The following is a 19222-nucleotide window of genomic DNA, read 5'->3' on the forward strand; positions in this document are numbered from 1 at the left end:
GTTTATCTTTGTATCATCAGCATCTCCCATTGAATTTTACACAGGGCCCTAAGAAAGATAAATAATATTCATCCAACATTTCTATATTATACAACTGATATAAGTGCTTTCAGGTTTATTTTACTTTAGCCCTACACCATAGAATTATCATTTTGTAGATAAAGAAGAAACTGAGATACTGAAAGATTCAATAACTTGCCCAAGATCATAATTCAGGTGTGCTCAGCACATCTTCTATGAATAAACGCCTGACTGACTAATGAGTTCTGAGGGAAAATGACCATAATGTATACAATGGTAGTTAAACTATACAGTTAAACTGAAGGATTTTTTTTTTCTTGCCAGAAAGAGCCAGAGACATTTAAATCACAAAAGATTTAGGTGACTGAGAAAAGGACCTTTAATACAATGGGCCTTTAATATAACTGTTGGGAACTCATTGTCTAGCAAGTCTTTATTTTATTGGCAAACGCCCATTAAAAGCACACACACAAGGTACTTTGGCAGCTATTTCTAGTGCTTCAGCAAAATACTTCTTTATACATAGGAAGAAGCTTGGCTTTTGAAGCTAATTCAACCATTTGGTAACAGTAAATGAACAGATATAATTAAGCACCTGTGATAAGACTAATGATAATCCTAATGATCATACTCATATTAATAATACTATATGCCAGAGGTACCTAACCCCCAGGTCATGGACTGGTACCCGTACCGGTTCGTGGCCTGTTAGGAACTTGGCCATATAGCAGGAGGTGAGCGGTGGGTGAGCAACCGAAACTTCATCTGTATTTACAGCCACTCCCCATCATTAGCATAACAGCCTGAGTTCTGTCTCCTGTTAGATCAGTAATGGCATTAGGTTCTTAGGAGCAGACACCCTATTGTGAACTGTACCCATGAACGATCTAGTTTGCATGCTCCTTATGAGAATCTAATGCCTGATGATCTGTCACTATCTCCCATCACTCCCAGACGGGACCATCTAGTTGCAGGCAAACAAGCTCAGGGTTCCCACTGATTCTACATTATGGTGAATTGTATAATTATTTTATTACATATTACAATGTAATTATAATAGAAATAAAGTGCACAATAAAAGTAATGTGCTTGAATCATTCCAAAGTCAACCCTCTGCCTCCACCTGGCTGTGGAAAAACTGTCTTCCATGAAACTGGTCCCTGGTGCCAAAAAGACTGGGGCCCACTGTTGTATGTTATATGATCTTTAACAATCAAATATCAACCACATTTTATGACTTTTTTTTTCTTGGTAACATTTAATTAAGGCTCTTCCTGAGGCCTAGCAATGATATAGATTTCATGGTAACCAGTAGCTTGACTGGTTCTCCCTCAGTCCTGGTTCTCAAACTTTTGTATTCTTCAGGATCATCTGCAAGGCTTATTAAAACACATATTGCTGAGCTTCATCTCCAGTGTCACAGGTGTAGTAGGTCTGGGGTGGTGCTTGAGAAATTCTATGTCTAACACATTCCTAGGTAATGTTAAAGCTACTGGCCTACAACCTAGATTTTGAGAATCACTGTACTAACTGATGAAGTATTTTGATTTGTCTCAATATTAGTCCATTTTCACACTGCTGTAAAGACATATCGGAGACTGGGTAATTTATCAGGGAAAGAGGTTTAATTGACTCACAGTTCTGCATGGCTGTGGAGGCCTCAGGAAACTGACAATCATGGTGGAAGGCGAAGAAGAAGTACCTTTTTCACAAGGCAGCAGGAAAGAGAGCGAGTGTGTGAAGGAGGAACTATCAAATATTTATAAAACCATCAGATCTTGTGAGAACTCACTCACTAACACAAGAACAGCATGGGGAACCACCTCCATAATTCAGTCACCTCCCCCTCTTGACACGTGGGGATTATCAGTCCCTCCCTCAACACATGGGGACTACAATTGGAGGTGGGATTTGGGAGAGGACACAGAGCCAAACCATATCATTCTCCTATTTCAGATGTTTCCTGCTTATAAAAACATAAATGAAAGGCTTTAGCTTCAAACTTGTTACGAAACCAATTCATTGAAAAAAAAAATGACATTATAAGTAAAAATCACTTATGGTTTTACTTAAGAAGAAATTTTCTTACATATAGTCAGTCAGTATTTATTGATTATATATGGCTATACTTGATGATCAATTCCTAATCGGTATGGGCTTAGTAAAACCTTCTAGTTTGTTCTGGCCTTTAGTTCCAGTGCAGCACACCAGTGAACTTGGATTCCCATCTTGGTGCTCATGTGGTCCTCGGGATCTGGCAGCAGAGGCTCTCAGATAATTTCTGCCCTCAATGGCTGTTTGTTATAGCACAAGGACCTGCTTCCCTTACTCTTTCCACAGCATAGGGTCTTTGTCCTACTTTGTCTGGTTTTTCTCCCAGGTAGTTTTATGGCTCATATACTCATCTCCTTGAAATCTTTATTCACAGATCACCTTCTCAGAGAAGGCTTTCTTAACTACCTTATTAACACTTGAAAGTTGTCCCCCAAACTCTCTGTTCCCTTCCCTGCTTTAATGTTTTTTTCATAATTTTTGTAACCTGGCAACTTTTAACATATTTTTTCTCTATTATATTTTTACTTATGGCATGTCTCCGTCTATAATTCAAACTCATTAAAAAGCAGGGATTTTGTCTGTTCTGTTCATTGGCACACAGTAGACATTCAAACAACATTTGGTAAATGGATGAATGAATTCCTTTTGACCTGTGAACATTAATGCATTATACTGCTCAATGATGAACTTAATTATTTTGCTCTACTCTGCAAAGCTATATTTTCCTTTGGTCATTTTCTACCTGAAGCCAGGTACCAAGCTTCTAGGTCTTCTTAAGATTCACTTTGGGCCACCTATCAAAAAGGACTGTGAAAGTTTGCACCTTATTGTTACCTGGCATGGTGCCACTTCTGGATGCATCCATTCCTATTTACCAGTCAGTAACATTAACTTCTGCCAGCAACTCTCCTTCTAATGGCCTCAATGTCATCCCCTTTGACCATCCCAGGAAACCCCCCATGCTGATAATTCCTTGTTCTTCTGTTGCCTCAGCCTATCCCTACTGCTACACTTCAACCAACATTTTTAAAAAGCAAACACATCTTCCACTGGAAAATAATCTTTCCTTGATCCCGTGTTTCCGTCATTCATATAGGTTAAGTATCTCTTATCTGAAATGCTTGGGACCAGAAGTGTTTTGGACTTGGATTTATTAAGATTTTAGAATATTTGCATTATAGTTACCAGTTAAGCATACTTAATCCAAAACAAAAGAATCTGAAATTCTCCAGTGAGTGTGTTTCCTTTAATATCATGTAAATACTCAAAAAGTTTCAGATTTTGGAAGATTTCTGATTGCAAATTTTTGGATTAGGGATACTCAACCTGTGTTGTAATACTGCTTATATTCTCAGTCAGCCTTCTTGAAAGTGTTTTCTATATTTATATTATCCATTTATTTATAGCTACACATTGTTCTACCTACAGTATTTTGAATTGTACCCCCAAAATTCTATTAAATTTTTTACTAAAGTAATTCAGGATTTGTTGCCCCTAAATGCAACAGATATTTTTCATTCTTTATCACGCCACTTGAAACGTTCACCCTTTTTCTTTCATACTATCTTTCATGGTGTACCTCCTGGTTTCTCTTCTGCTTCGTCATCCATCCTTAAACTAATTGATGGATTATCATCTCCTTTTGTACTCTTCCCTGTTGATCTCAGTCACTTTTATGGCTTTCATTATCGTTAATATATTTGATGACTCCATAAATTATATCTCTAGCTCAAGTTTTCCTCCTAAGCTTCAAATAATTATCCAACTGACAACTTATAACTGGATGACCCTCAAAAACCTTCGGTTCAATAGGTCCACCCCTAAGAAACCCCTCCTGTGTCTCTTTCTTCTTTTTCTTTTTGTTTTTTAGACGGAGTCTCACTCTGTCACCCAGGCTGGAGTGCAGTGGCGTGATCTTGGCTCACAGCAACCTCTGCCTCCCAGGTTCAAGCAATTCTCATGCCTCAGCCTCTCAAGCAGCTGAGATTATAGGCATGCACCACCACGTGCAGCTAATTTTTGTATTTTTAGTAGAGACAGGGTTTTACCATGTTGGCCAGACTGGTCTTGAACTCTTGACCTCAAGTGATCTGCCTGTGTCAGCCTCTCAAAGTGCTGGTATTACAGGTGTGAGCCGCCGCGCCCAGCCCTGTGTTCCTTTTCTCATCAAGTATCTTTCACTCTGTATAGCCAGAGGCTTTGATACCGTCCTAAGTCATACCTCTTTTTCTCTCATTTCTCACATCATCTTTACTTAATCTGGCCAATACAGGTTAAAACCAAGTCTCCAGAAATATTCAAAAGTGCCTAATAAGAAAATATTTTTTAACTTTACATGCCTTACTAGAAGTAGCGATATTTTATTATCTATTATTTTATTTAAAAATGGAGAGAGACATTGAGGATTGGATAAGTTGTAGCATGGTCAAAATCTGTGGAAAATAAGTGAACTTAGCCAGGACTAGAATTGGAGACCTCTGAATCCCTGTTAGGTTTCTTTCATGGTATATATATATATTTTTTAATGAGGTCTCATTCTGCCACCCAGGCTGGAGTGTAGTGGCGCAATCACAGCTCACTGCAGCCTCAAATTCCAGGGCTCAATCAGTCCTCCCATCTTGACCTTCCAAAGTGTTGGGATTACAGGTGTGAGCCACTGTACCCAGGCTCCCTTTGTGGTATATGCAAGATACTTCATGGATTGGATTTTCCCTCCAGACGTGATCAAAGTTTGCTTTCAGTTTGGCATGATCATTGCTCATCCCGGGGCACCGTCTCAGTTTCTGGCACACCAAACACCACACAGTCATGCAGAAAGAATGTTTCGAAGATAAGAAATATGTGCCATCAGGGGAGGGCTAGGGGTTGGGGAGAGCATTAGGAAAAAGAACGAATGCATGCTGGGCTTAATACGTAGGCGATGGATTGATAGGTGCAGCAAACCACCATGGCACACGTTTAACTATGTAAGAAACCTGCACATCCTGCACACTTACCCTGGAACTTAAAAAAATTAAAAAAAGGAAATTTATTTGATGTAGTACATACCAGTGTCAAGTTTTCCTTAGTATCAAGGTCATAATTCTTTTCACTGTCTCTCTCAACACTTCCTTTACCTTCTCATTCCTCAAGCTGTAGATAAAAGGATTCAGGAGAGGGGTCACCACTGTGATGAGGATAGCAGCCACCTTGTCATAATCCAGTGAGGAGTTCTGATTGGGTCGCACATACACAAAGATGTTGCTCCCATAGGCAATGGAGACAGCAGTGATATGAGAAGCACAGGTAGAAAAAGCTTTCTGACGTCCCTGGGTGGAAGGGATATGTAGGATGGTAGAAATTATGCACACGTAGGACCCAGTAGTGAATGCCAGGGAACTCAGGATGACAAGGGCAGAGAGGAGAAAGTTTATCTTCTCAATGAGATGAGTATTTATACAGGCCACCTGTAAAAGAGGGGCAATGTCACAGAAAAAATGATTAATTTCTTTCCTACAGTAAGGTAGCCGTGTCACTGCAATGGTTGGAACCAACACAGACAGGAAGGCCCCCACCCAGCATCCCAGAACCAGCAGGAGGCAGGCCCTGCTGTTCATGATGACCATGTAGCGCAGTGGGTCGCAGATAGCCACGTAGCGGTCAAAGGACATTACTGCCAAGAGGATAAACTCCACTGTCCCCAGAAAGAAGTAGAAATATGCTTGGGTCATGCAACCAGCAAAAGATATGGTTTTCTTTTCTCCTAGGAGGCAGGCTAACAACTTTGGGGTAATGACAGTGGTGTATAAGATATCCAGAGAGGACAAATTACTGAGGAAGAAGTACATTGGAGTTTGCAGGCGATGATCAATCCATATCAGGGAGATGATGATGATGTTTCCTGTTGCTGTTAATGTGTAAGTTAACACAAGAACCACAAAGAGAGATATTCGAATCTCCAGGAGAGCTGGGAAGGCAATTAGGGTGAATTCGGTCACAGTGCTCCAGTTTCCCATGTCGACTACCACATGGTGGGCAGGGTTTCCCTGAAGAAGCAAGAAAACAAAATCAGCTTAGGTAATTTTGTAAATATGTGTTGAGAATGTATTGTGGAGAGTGGCTTGTATTGGGAGACATAGTCCTGGCGTGTAGTCCTCTATCAGCAAGTAATTATTGTGCCACGTTGGGAAAGTCAAGATTTAGGTATATGTTTGTTTGTTTTTTCCTGTAAAATGATACAATAAGGCTGGATAAAAAACTCCAAGCTTCCTTCTAGTTATAAAATTCTATTCCTTTTCATTAGATGAAATTTCTAATCTTTTCTACTCTTTTGGCTTCATTTTCTCAGCTAAAAATGTGCTAATGTACTGATGTATACTTAATCAGAATGCCCTTCTATTATTCTGGTTTACAGTTCCTGAGTGGCAAATCCTTTAAAAACTTTATAGTCTTTTCTATAACAAACTTTATTTCACTTTGGTGGTTATCATGAGTAAAAGATAAAGGTTGATTTAGTTTTTTCTGTATTTGTAGATATCCAGAGTCTCCCAATTCTTAAAGTCTTTCTTTAGCATGTACAGATCTGTGAAAACAGTCCAGAGATGATTAAAAGGAACAACAGCTCATGGTTCCTATTAATCATTTTAGATGACATCTCAAAAAGAAATAATGGGTGTCTCGCCCTTAGATTATACCTTGTGTCTAAAACCTACCTTCAAGTTCTGTGAAGTACCTAATATACATTATATATCTGGATGATCATTTGAGAGCACCATATATAGTGTGATAGCATCAGAGAGGCACAAATTATATACAGGAAGGCAAAAACAGAGGTAATTCATCTCACTTTATTTACTTTGTCAGCTGACGTCGTGAAACTGTACTTCAAGATCTAGTTTGTTCTTTATCCCACTATCTGAGAAATGATATTTTAGATAAAAACCAACCCATGCTTTAACTCTGATCTTGGTGCTTTATTTATCTAGATAGCACCTCTTTAGTAAATCCTTAATAGATTAGTCAGCATCTCCTCCACTCTTTGCTACCGATCGTGACCACCTCTTTTTCTTTTTCCAACCTCCCCCTGCACTTTCCTCAGGATAAAAAAGTTTGCCCTCTTATTTTATTTTTCTTTTTATTATTACAAGAAAGACATTTTTAGTGCAAAGAATTCAGAAATGCAACTGCAAAAAAGAAAATTATAATCTGTAATTAAACTTATTAGAGATACAGTGACATTTTGGTATATATAGTTATAGGCTATTTTAAAGTTCAAATTACATATCTGTGTATCTAAAACAAATCATACTAGCAGATTGCTTTGTAATTAGCTTTTTAGCTCTTTTCCCTTTTCCTTTCTTTCTCTTTTCTTTCTTTCTTTCTTTTTTTTTTTTTTTAAACAATTCAGCATCTTTCCAGGTCAATTCCTAGAAATCTTCACAATCATTTTTGAGAATTGTGTAGCGTTTGATTCTATCAGTGGGACTGTGATATATTTAGCCAGTTGCTTAGTGCTGAATATTTAGATGGTTTACATTTCTCGCTTGTATAAATAATGATCAAATAAATATTCTTCCACCTAAATTTTTTGTGCACTTGTCTTATTAATTCCTGAGAATCTTTTCCAGTAGGATGTTCGCCCTCACTATTTGTTACTCAGTACAAAAACCCAAGAAAGATTTGTTCTTATAATATTAGATTTTACTTTACTAGAGCAGTTGATAATGTAAAATCACTTACAAATCTCTTTCATGGGTTCTCAGTCTGAGGGAATAGTTCTATATCATAGCTGGGCTCAGGGAGCTAATACCTCAATAGTGTAGAAACACTGTGCTCTTTTTTTTTTTTTTTTTTAGAAAATAAATCTTATTTTACACTCTGAACTTCAGTTTTCTCATCTTAGAATGCTGGGCTGCACATTTAAAAGGTCCATTAAAGTCTTAGAGTCCTGCTGTCAGTACTTTTTGACTCCCTGACCCACCTCAAAGAGTGTAACTTCTTTTATTCTCCATTAAATAAACTCCTAAATGATTTGCTAAGTTACTGCATAAAAGTGGCTAATCATGAATACATATACTAATATAATAGCATGGAAATTATATGTGAACTTTCTATACAAGGCATTTTGTTACGTTTTTTGTGTGTCTTATATTATTATTTCCGTGAGGTTGTTCAACAGGCAAATTATATTTTACACGTCGTTTTTGGTTTTCAATAATAATAGATAATATTTGTTGAGTTTTTGGTAGTTGCCAGACACAATCTAAAGCAGTTTACTCTTTTAATTTTCATTATAACCTATGAGATAAGCATTATCTTTATTCCTATTTTTAAATTTTACTTTAAGTATATTTTACATTTTAAGATTCAAGTATTAATTAGATTAATGTGAGATAGTTTAAAGAACTGGGTTCCAATCCTAGTTTTTACCACTTACAGCTCTTTTTTATTGAATTAAATTCTTCACCTCTGAGTCATAGCTTCTTTATCAGAGAAATAAAGATAATTCTCATGTTCAAAATGACCTGCCATGAGGTTTAAATTAAATCATATATGTGACAATACCTAATAAATTCTTGCTAAAAAATTGATTCTTTTAAGAAAGGAGATGAACAATTAACATTAATTGTTTCTTATCTGAATTAATAACAATAAATTGTAAAAACATTAATTTTTAACTGAGAAATATTTCTAGTGCTACTTAACCTGAATCATTCCAGATTGGCTTCTGACTCCATTCACTAAGAATATTGAAAGATTAGAGCAACTATACACAGAAAAGTAAATTTAACAAAAGTGATACTGTATTAGTAAATAAAAATATACAAAAAAGTATACTTACATTGCATCAATTACATAATGTAAAATTTTCCTGTTTTGTATGTGCAGAAGGAAGAGGCTCAAACTTTATCATATGTAAGTGTATGAATTAATTCATAGCATTGTATTTTGTACTTTGAATTTTTTTTTTTTTTGCTAATTCTATTTCTAACTCATAGATATATCTCTCAAAGATGAAACAGCCCTTACTAGGCCACTGACCATCCAACCCCATAATGAATCCTTCTGATTAGCACTCTCACCACATATGCATCCAGCCATTGCTTGGATGACTTCAGTGATTAGTAAATTACTATCTTGCTTTACTACTGGCTGGATGAAAAACTCTTATCTTGAGTGGAAAACTCTGTTATGTAACTTCCAAATACATGTTCACGTACTGATTTTATAGATCAAATACTAATCTTTTCACCATGACAGCCCTTCAAGCACCTTTATGTTCTAGATATCCTCCTTGCCCTACATTCCAGTAAATTCAGCACAACACAAATTCTAAAGTCTGTTTTTGCAGATAAAGAAGGTAATACCTGTGGTAAGTGGCCTTAAAAACTTACAGAGTAGATCTTCCTCAACTTCCATTTATGGGAGACTGAAGCAGGAGGATTGCTTGAGGCCAGGAGTTTGATATCAGCCTGGGTGGCATAGCAAGACCCCATCTCTACAAATATTTTGAAAAAACTAGCCAGATGTGGTGGTGAGCATCTGTGGTCCTAGTTACTCTGGAGATGGAGGTGGCAGGATTGCTTGAGCCCAGCAGTTCCAGGTTGCAGTGAGCTATGACCATGGCATTGCACTCCAGCTTGGGCAACAGAGCGAGACCTTGTCTCTAAAATCAATTGATCAATCAGTGAAAAACTATTAAGTCTTAATTCTCAGGTATTTTTCCCCATGCAGAATGACTATATTTTGTCTCTTTGCTTAATTTTCAATTATTTCAATTATCCAGTAACTGAGTTTTTTGAATATAGAATTTCATACAAGCAACTCATCTAGATGTGGCTAAGTGGACTCCTTCTTAAGCATACTTACCAAGTGATGGCTCAGTGAAGGGAACTCAGTAAAGTTTTTGGTATTTCATTGTACCTTCATGACTATTAGACTATCCTTCCATTGAAGCTTTTACTAAATGATCGTGAATGTTATAAATGTTTCACCAGATCAAAGGTGACTTGAATTTTTTTTAACTACTTCTTTCCTTTTCTCAATAGAGTAAAGCTTCCTTTCCTTTCTTCTGTCAGTTTTTTTTTAAGTAGGTGAATGAATTATGTTTTTTCATGGACCTATTTGCCTTAGAGATTTAGATGAGAACAGCTCTTGGGGATATGGGTCAAAAGAAGTTAATTAATATTGTTATAAAAGAATGTTGGTTCTGAACTTCCTAATCACAGAGTTTTAGACTGTCTATACGTAGAGCAGTTAGGGATTCCTTGGGGATTTTCCAGCCATTTCGCTTCTTGCATTTAAAGAGAAAAGAATACCTTCGAGCCCAGGTATCTACAAGGAAGCTAAAAGCATGGAACACTTCTCATCCTTCTTAAATTTATTTGTATAATAGGAAATATTCTACAACAGTAAATGTTCTAGAGTTTCAGATACCATGTACTATCTCTCTCTATGTTAGCATAATTTTTTAAAAAGTTCCAGATGAAAATAAGGTCATAGTAAATTCCATAATTTTTCCTCCCTGTCCTGTCCCTGTTGAAAAAGATGAGCTGTTGTGTAACAATCACATCATGCCATTATCAAGCACCTCATATACCCCATAAATATATACACCTACTATGTACCACAAAAATTAAAAATAGAAAAATTTTAAGAAGATGGACTCTTGTACAGAACTCAGCCTAGTACAACTCTGTTCTTCCATGCTCTTGACTTACCTCATAGCTACAAGCTTTCCATAAATTTCCACTGTATTCTCTGATTTTTTTAAATGAAAATTCTTTCAAACATTTTTCACTTAACTAAAAAACCCTCCTTTTTATTTTATTATTTTTTTTACCTTAACAGTAACCTGACTTTCACTTGAGGACACTGGTTCCACTGAGTTGAACACACATCCTTCTTTCCATGTACAAGAGTGATAGAGTTACATAGCTGCAGGGACATTATAACAATATAACAATATTATATTGTTTTATATTTAGATTATATCAATTATATATTATGTAATATGCTATATGACATATATTACATGAGTATACAATGTGTTTGTACTTATATATATTATAATATATTTATACTATATTATTAATTTTATAATGATATAATAATTGTGTTGTTTTTGTTTTTTTGCTCCCAATTTCTGCTTTCAATAAGAAATTATTCCTCTGGTTTCTGACAAAACTCCTCTGATGCTCATAGCATACAATTTCTTTTATTTTTGTAGTATGCAATCTTATAAATTTTCTCTGGTTCCACCATTTATTGCCTAAGTTTCAAGAAATAAGCAAATAACTGCTATAGAGCCTTCAAGTAAGACAATTATGGAAGTCATTTTTTAATTGACTCTTTTGGTGGTTCATGTGAACAGCTTTTGTCAGCTGTTTTTATTTGCTTTTGTTCGCTGTTCACATGAACCACTGAGTCAATTAAAAAAACACTTTCACAATTGTATTACTAAACTTGACAACTCAAGTTTAGGTTGATATTTGACCTAAAACTTGAATATCTTTTTAAAAAATAATTTCAACTTTATTTTAGATTTGGGGGTACATATCCAAGTTTGTTACATGGGTATGTTGTGGGATGCTGAAATCTGGAGTATGGATGATTCCATCACTTGGGTAATGGGCGTAGTACCCAATAGGTAGTTTTCTAGCCCACACACCCCTCCCTCCTTTCCCCCCTAGTAGTTCCCATTGTTTATTATTCCTATCTTTATGTCCACATGTACCCAATGTTTAGCTCCCACTTATAAGTTAACACATGTGGTATTTGGTTTTCTGTTCCTGTACTAATTCACTTAGGATAATGGCCTCCAGTTACATCCATGTTGCTGCAAAGGATGTGATTTCACTCTTTCTCATGGCTGTGTAGTATTCCATGGTGTATATATACTGCATTTTCTTTTTTCCACCATTGATGGGCATCTAGGTTGATTCTATATCTTCCGCTATTGTTAATAGTGCTGCAGTGAACATATGTGTGCATGTGTCTTTATGGTAGGACAATTTTATATTCCTTTAGGTATATATTCAGTAATGAGATTGCTGGCTCATATGGTAGTTTTGAGTTCTTTGAGAGTCATGCGGTAATTTTAAGTTCTTTTAGAAATCTCCAAACTGCTTTCCACAATGGCTGAACTGATTTACATTCCTATCAACAGTGTATAAGCATTTCCTCTCCTCTGAAGCCTTGCTGGCATCTGTTATTTTTTATTCTTTTACCTTTTATTTTAGGTTCATGGGTACATGTGTAGGCTTGTTGTATAGGTAAATTGTATGTCATGGGGATTTGGTATACAGATAATTTTGTCACTCAGGTATGATAAATAGTACACTATAAGTAGTGTTTCCATCATCACCACCCTCCCACCCTCCAATCTCAAGTAGGCCTCTGTGTCTATTGCTTTTGTGGCCATATGTATTCAAAGTTTAGCTCCCACTTATAAGTGATAACATGCAATATTTGGTTTTCTGTTCCTGTATTGATTCACTTAGGATAATGGCCTCCAGCTGCATTCATGTTGCTGAAAATGATATGGTCTCATCCTTTTTTAAAGTTACATAGTATTCTATTATGTATATGTACCACATGTTTTGATCCTGTCTATAGTTGATGGCCATTTAGGTTGATTCCATGTCTTTGCTATTGTGAATAGTGCTGCAGTGAACATACTTGTGCATGTGTCTTTATGGTAGAATGATTTATAGTCCTCTGGGTATATACCCTGTAATGGGATTACTGGGTTAAATGGCAATTCTGTTTTAAGTTCTTTGAGAAATCTCCAAACTGCTTTCCACAATGGTTGAACTAATATATACTCCCATCAGAGGTGTATAATCATTCCCTTTTCTCAACAACCTCTCCAGGTGTCTGTTATTTCTTGCCTTTTTAGTAATAGTCATTCTGACTGATATGAGCTGATATCTTATTAGGGTTTTGATTTGCATTTCTCTAATGATTAGTAATATTGAGCATTTTTTCATATGTTTGTTGGTCACTCGTATGTTTTCTTTCGGAAAGTGCCTGTTTGTGTCTTTTAGTTATTTTTTTAATGGGTTGTTTGTTTTTTGCTTGTACATTTGTTTAGGTTCCTTATTGATTGTACATATTAGATCTTTGTTGGATGCATAGTTTGCAAGTATTTTCTCCCGTTCCGTAGGATGCCTGTTTACTCTGTTGATAGTTTCTTTTGCCATGCAGAATCTCTTTAGTTTAATTAGGTTCCACTTGTCAATTTTTGTTTTGTTGCTATTTCTTTTGAGGACTTAATCACAAATTCTTTGTCAAGACTGTTGTCAAGAAGGGCATTTCATAGGTTTTCTTTGCGGAATTTAGAGTTTAAGTTCTTACTTTAAATCTTTTATTTGAATATCTTAATCTTACTTCCAATGATTATTTCCTCTTAAGTCATCAACTCCAGTATTATAAATTAGATCTTGCCATTACATTTAACTAATCTCTGAAAAGTCAAACTCTAGGGTATCAATTTTGAACTATATTCCTCTAATTAAACAACTGTTTCTATGCACTTACTTCATGGCTTCACCCAGATCTCCAGCTGATAAATTCCCCCATTTTCTAGCAACCTTTCTGCATATATATATATATACACACACATATACATATAGATAGATAGATATTTTAGAACACTTTACACATATATACACATATGAAACTTTTTTTCTTTCAGTATTTTAAAGATGTTACTTCACTATCTTCTGGTTTGTACTGCTTATCACAGGAAATCTGCTGTTAATCTATCTTTGTTTCTTAGTATGTAAGAGATCCATTTTTGTTTTTTTTCTACTTTAAGATCTTTTCTTTATCAATGGTTTTAAGAAATTTGATTATCATGTGGTTTGGTGTAGTTTTATCCATGTCTCTTTTGCTTGGGGGTTTGTTGAGCTTCTTGAACCTTTAAGATTATAATTTTTATCAAATTTGGAAAATTTTTGGTCACGATTTTTTCAGATTTTTTCCATTCTTATTTTACTTCAGAAAGTAAACATTTCTTGGTGTTTATCTTAATTGAGTTTCCTGGACTTTTGGGTTGATATACTTTATTAAATTTGAAAAAAACTATTGCCTATTACCTCTTCCAATAGCCCTCTGCCCTATTGTTTCTCATTATCTTCAATACAGTTACCTGTGTATTAGACAATTTGATATTGTCTCACAGATCTTAGACACATTAAGAAATTATTTTTCTTTATGTTTCAGTTTGACTAATTTCTACTTTGTCTTTAAGTTTATTCATTCTTTTTTCTCTTGATAAGGCTACTGAATTTTCAATACTGTGTATTTTGTTTCCAGTATTTTGTTAAATTTATTTTAATGTTGTGTATCTTTGAGAAAATTTTACCTCTCTTTATAAATGTTTTCCATCTTATTAATTAGATCATTCAACATCATAGTTAGTTTGAAGCTCTTGTCTACAAATTCCAACATCTGGGTTATCTGTGAGTATGCACCTATTGACTGATTTTCTCTTAATTTGGGGTTATTTTCTCTTTATTTGAATGTCTCATACTTTTTAACTTTATGTTTAACCTTTTTTTTTGAGACAGGATCTTGCTTTGTTGCCCAGGCTGGAGTACAGTGGCATGATCTTGGCTCTCTGTAGCCTCAACCTCCAGGGCTCAAGTAATCCTCTCACCTCAGCCTCCTGAGTAGCTGGGACTACAGATGTGCACCACCATGCCTGGCTAATTATTTTATTTCTGTAGAGATAAGGTTTCTCTATGTTACCCAGGTAGGTCTTAGACTCCTGTGCTCAAGCAATCTACCTGCCTTGGCTCCCAAAGTGCTGGGATTATAGGTGTGAGCCACTGTTCCTGGCCAATATGTTTAACATTATATGTAAAAGATCAAAGTAGATAATATGTATCCAGAAAGGGCATTAGTTTTTCCTCTGTTAGGCCACCAAAGCTAGAAATAGTTTTGTTAATTTTCTTTGTGACTTTTTTCTATTGATTTCTCATCTTTCCTATTTCCTTCTTTTAGGATTCATGTGTTCTTCTTTTATTAAAGTCTAAAAATGAAAGTTTAGAACATTGATATGAGACTTTTCTAATATAAGCTTTCCGTGGTACACTTTTCCTTTTAAACTTAACCTTAGCTGTGTCTAACTGATTTTGTTATATTTACTATGTTGTGTTTTTATTTTTGCTCAATTTAAAATATTTTCTAATTTCCCAATTGACTTCCTCTTGGACCAATAGATTATCTAAAGAGTTTGTTTATTTCTAATTTCCTAATATTTTGCAATGTCATATATACCTTTGCATTGATTAATTCTGAATTCTATTTTGGTCTGCAAATATACTTTGCATAATTTCAACACTTTTAAATTTGTGGAGGCTTGTTTATGGCATAGTATAAGGTCTGTCTTGGTGAATCTTCTCTGTGCCACTGAACACAGTATGACTTCTGTTTTGTCGGTGGAGTGTTGTACAAATAGATTTAATTCTTGTAATTGAATTGGCTATAGGGTTCTTCAGTTCTCTATATTCTTACTGATCTTTTGTTTTTTTCTTCTTTGTTCTGTCAACTTGTTATATGAGAAAGGAGTGGTAAATTTTCTAATAGTAATTATGCATTTAACTATTTCTCCTTGGTTTATTCATTTGAATGCTCTTTTGTTAGGCATGTACACATTGTTTTATATTCTTAGTGTGTTGACTTCTTTGTCATTATATAATATTCATTTTTATCTTTTATAATATCCCTTGTTTTGAAATCTACTTTGTGGTATTAATAGAACCACTCCATCTTTCTATTGACTAATCTTTCTATGGTACGTATTTTCCATTTAACTTTTTTATTGTAGTAAAATACACATAACATAAAATATGCTGTTAATGATCTAGCTAAGCTTTTACATGTAAAGGGGATTTCTTGTAGGCAGCATTCAGCCAGATTTTCCTTTATTAAAATATTTTAATCCATTCTTATAATTTCTGTCTTTTAATTGTGGTGTTAAGATCATTACTTTTTAAAGTAGTTATTGACTTGGCTTTATTTGAATGTGCTCTCTAATTAGCTGTTTTCTGTTTGTTTTATATGTTTATTAATTATTTCTTTTCCATGTTTTTCTGCTTTCCTTTGCATTGGTTGCTTTTTTTTTTTTTTTTTTTAAAGAAACATAATTGTATTTTCTAACTGGTTTTATGGTGACTCTGTATTCCTCTCATGCTCTGCCAGAGCTGAGCTGGCCCACAGTTTCTGTTTCTCTTTGGATGACCTGTCTGTCATTGGATTTCTGACTGTTTGTTTTTCCTCTGACTTCAGATCACACTGCTGGGTTCAAGAAAGTTGTGATTTTGTAGTTTAGCTTTTTGTCATTATCAGGTTGGGAGCTATTACCTTTGCAGCTTTCTACATCTTAGAGGCAAGCGCATATCCCATAATATTTTTTAAAATTCCCTAAATCTGTTGTTAATAGAAAAAACAAACTCTAAATGTTTTAAAGAGGTTTATTCTGAGTAAATATGAGTGACCAGGGCCTGGGCCTGGTCTCAAGAGGTCCTAAAAATGGTTATAGGGTTACAGCTTGGTTTTATACATTTTTAGGGAGACAGGAGTTACAGGCAAAGACATAAATCAATATATGGAAGGTTTCTACCTGAAAAGGTGGAATATCTGGAAGCAGGGGTGAAGGTGTGGGGGTTGGGAGAGGCTTACGGGTTAGAGGTAGATTCAGAGATTCTTTAATTTTTGCAATTGGTTATAGGAGTAAGGCTGTTTCTAAAACTTGAACTCAGCAGAAAGGAAGGTCTTAAGATAAGGATGCTGTGTAGCAAGATTGATGGCCTGCAGATGTGACTTAATCCTTGCCTTGTGTGGCTGTAGATCTTGTATAAGAGTTGACATGTTATTGCCACAGAGTTTGTTTTGTCAGCCTTAAGATCTCTATTTTAACATTAATGCTGATCAGTTATTGTACCTAAACTCCAAAAGGGTGGAGGTATAATGAGGCGCATCCAATCTTCCTTCCTGTCATGGCCAACAGTTCAGTTTTTAAGATAACTTTCTCCGTATTTATATTAGTCTATACCTAATCCTTGTACTAGCCTAAAGCCCTAAGGTTGATGAATTAGAGTGATGACTAGATGTAACTAAGCGAACACAGACATTTTCTAGATTTAAGAAATAATCTCAAAAAGATATGGGATCGACACCTTCCAAAGCAGCCAGACATGGAACGGAGAGGTGGTCAATTAACATTTCTCTCTGACAGTGTACTCCTGTATGTGTTCTTTGCATTGTGGCTCTTAGCACCTCTATTCAATGACACAAATTCAGTCTTTGAGACCCCTCAATTTCTTACTATCAAAGCCTTGAGGCTTTGACACTTCTGTCTACTAAAAGTCAGAGATTGCTGCATTAAGTTAAGCAATTCAAATATAGTTTACTTGAGGCACACCCAATACAGAAGCAGAAGTAATAATTGAAAAATAATAGAAAAGGGATATACAAGGCAAACATTAAGCAACATTGGTTGATTGTATTATTGTTCTATCATTATGCACCCTTCTTTTTAATAAGAGGGATTGTGTATCTCCACTTACACATATCATGGGATTACAGGCATGAGCTTTTGTACCCGGTCAGGTATGTCTTTCTTATAACAATCCTGCAATGACATGAAAGCTACATTTTGTTTCCTTTCTTTTTTTTTTTTTTGAGATGGAGTTTCCTTCTTGTCACCTAGGCTGGAGTGCAATGGCATGGACTCCGCTCATTGCAACCTCTGCCTCCTGGGTTCAAACGATTCTCCTGCCTCAGCCTCCCGAATAGCTGAAATTACAGGCACCTGCCACCACACCCAGCTAATTTTTGTATTTTTAGTAGAGATGGGGTTTTCCCATGTAGGCCAGGCTGGTCTTGAACTTCTGACCTCAGGCAATCTGCCCACCTCAGCCTCCCAAAAGTGCTGGGATTCTAGGTGTGAGCCACCGCTCCAAAAGCTGCATTTTCAATGTGAGATTAAAAGGTATTTAGCAAAAAGCACACTTTTTTTTATTTGCTGGCATGACTTCAGTGATAGCGTCACAAATTTGCTTTTCATTTTATACTATGATCCTTACACTTAATTCTTTTGTCTTGAAATGGTGAACAGCTGCACTTGCAAATCTCAATCTATGGCACATACAAAGCAATTCAACTTTTTGTTTTAGCTTCATGACTTTGCTTCTTGGGAGCACTTCCAGCATCACTAGTGGCACTTCATATGAGTCCCATGGTGCTACAAAAGACATTGTCAAGAATGAAAATACAAACCACAGGCCGGGAGAGAGTATTTGCAAGACATATCTGGTAAAGGACTGTTATCCAAAATACACAAATAACATTTAAAGTCTCAACAAAAAAATGAAAAAGCTGATTACAAACAGGGCAAAAGAATGGAACAGATACCTCATGGATGCCAAGTAACCATATGAAAAGATGTTTTCATATTATATATCACTAGAGAATTGCAAATTAAAACAACGAGACATATTCACATCTATTAAAATGGTCAAAATTCAAAATACTGACAACATCAAATGCTGGCAAGGATGTGGTGTGGCAGGAGCTCTCATATATTGCTGGTAGAATGCAAAATGGTATAGCCACTTTGGAAGACAGTTTGGAAGTTTTTTACAAAACTAAACACATTCTTCTCATATAACCCAGCAATCATCCTCCTTGGTATTTACCCCAAAAAGTTGAAAGCTTATGTTCATATAAAAACCTGCACACAGGTGTTTATAACAACTTTATTCATAACTACCCAAACTTGGAAACAACCAAGATGTCCTTCAGTAGGTGAAATAGATAAGCAAATTGTGGTACATTCTTACAATGGAATATTATTTAGCACCACAAAGTATGAACCACAAAAAGGCATGAAGGAACCAAGTTCTGCTTATATAGATAGATTCAGGAATTCTAAAATAATTAGAAGATTTATTTCAGCAATTTATTAAAATAAATACAACATGATCTCTACAGTGTAATAGTTACCAACTTTCACATATTTGAAAAGCTGGTCTATATAATTTTTATAGATGCATAAATTTGTAATGAAAATGTCAACATGAATGTGAGTCATCAGCAATGCATTCTTAAAAGTGTTTTATGATAGGAAACAAGAGAGGGAAATGAAATTAGAGAA

The 19222-nt window shown here is 35.5% G+C and overlaps 2 protein-coding genes across 2 annotated transcripts in view; one reads left to right on the plus strand and one right to left on the minus strand.

The window, feature by feature from the left end:
• The window catches only part of LOC105476316 (olfactory receptor family 4 subfamily D member 5), a 126181-nt gene that overhangs the window by 49435 nt on the left and 57524 nt on the right, over positions 1–19222 (plus strand).
• LOC105476310 (olfactory receptor family 6 subfamily M member 1) lies at positions 5130–6071 on the minus strand. Its single transcript, XM_071075758.1, has one exon. The coding sequence runs from the start codon at positions 6069–6071 to the stop codon at positions 5130–5132; it is 942 nt and encodes a 313-aa protein (XP_070931859.1).

This window comes from Macaca nemestrina, chromosome 12 (genome assembly GCF_043159975.1).
Source record: "Macaca nemestrina isolate mMacNem1 chromosome 12, mMacNem.hap1, whole genome shotgun sequence".
Taxonomy (NCBI): domain Eukaryota; kingdom Metazoa; phylum Chordata; class Mammalia; order Primates; family Cercopithecidae; genus Macaca; species Macaca nemestrina.

Bases quoted from the DNA above. Each gene is read 5' to 3' on its own strand.
- LOC105476310 (XM_071075758.1), bottom strand. From the start codon at position 6,071: ATGGGAAACTGGAGCACTGTGACCGAATTCACCCTAATTGCCTTCCCA.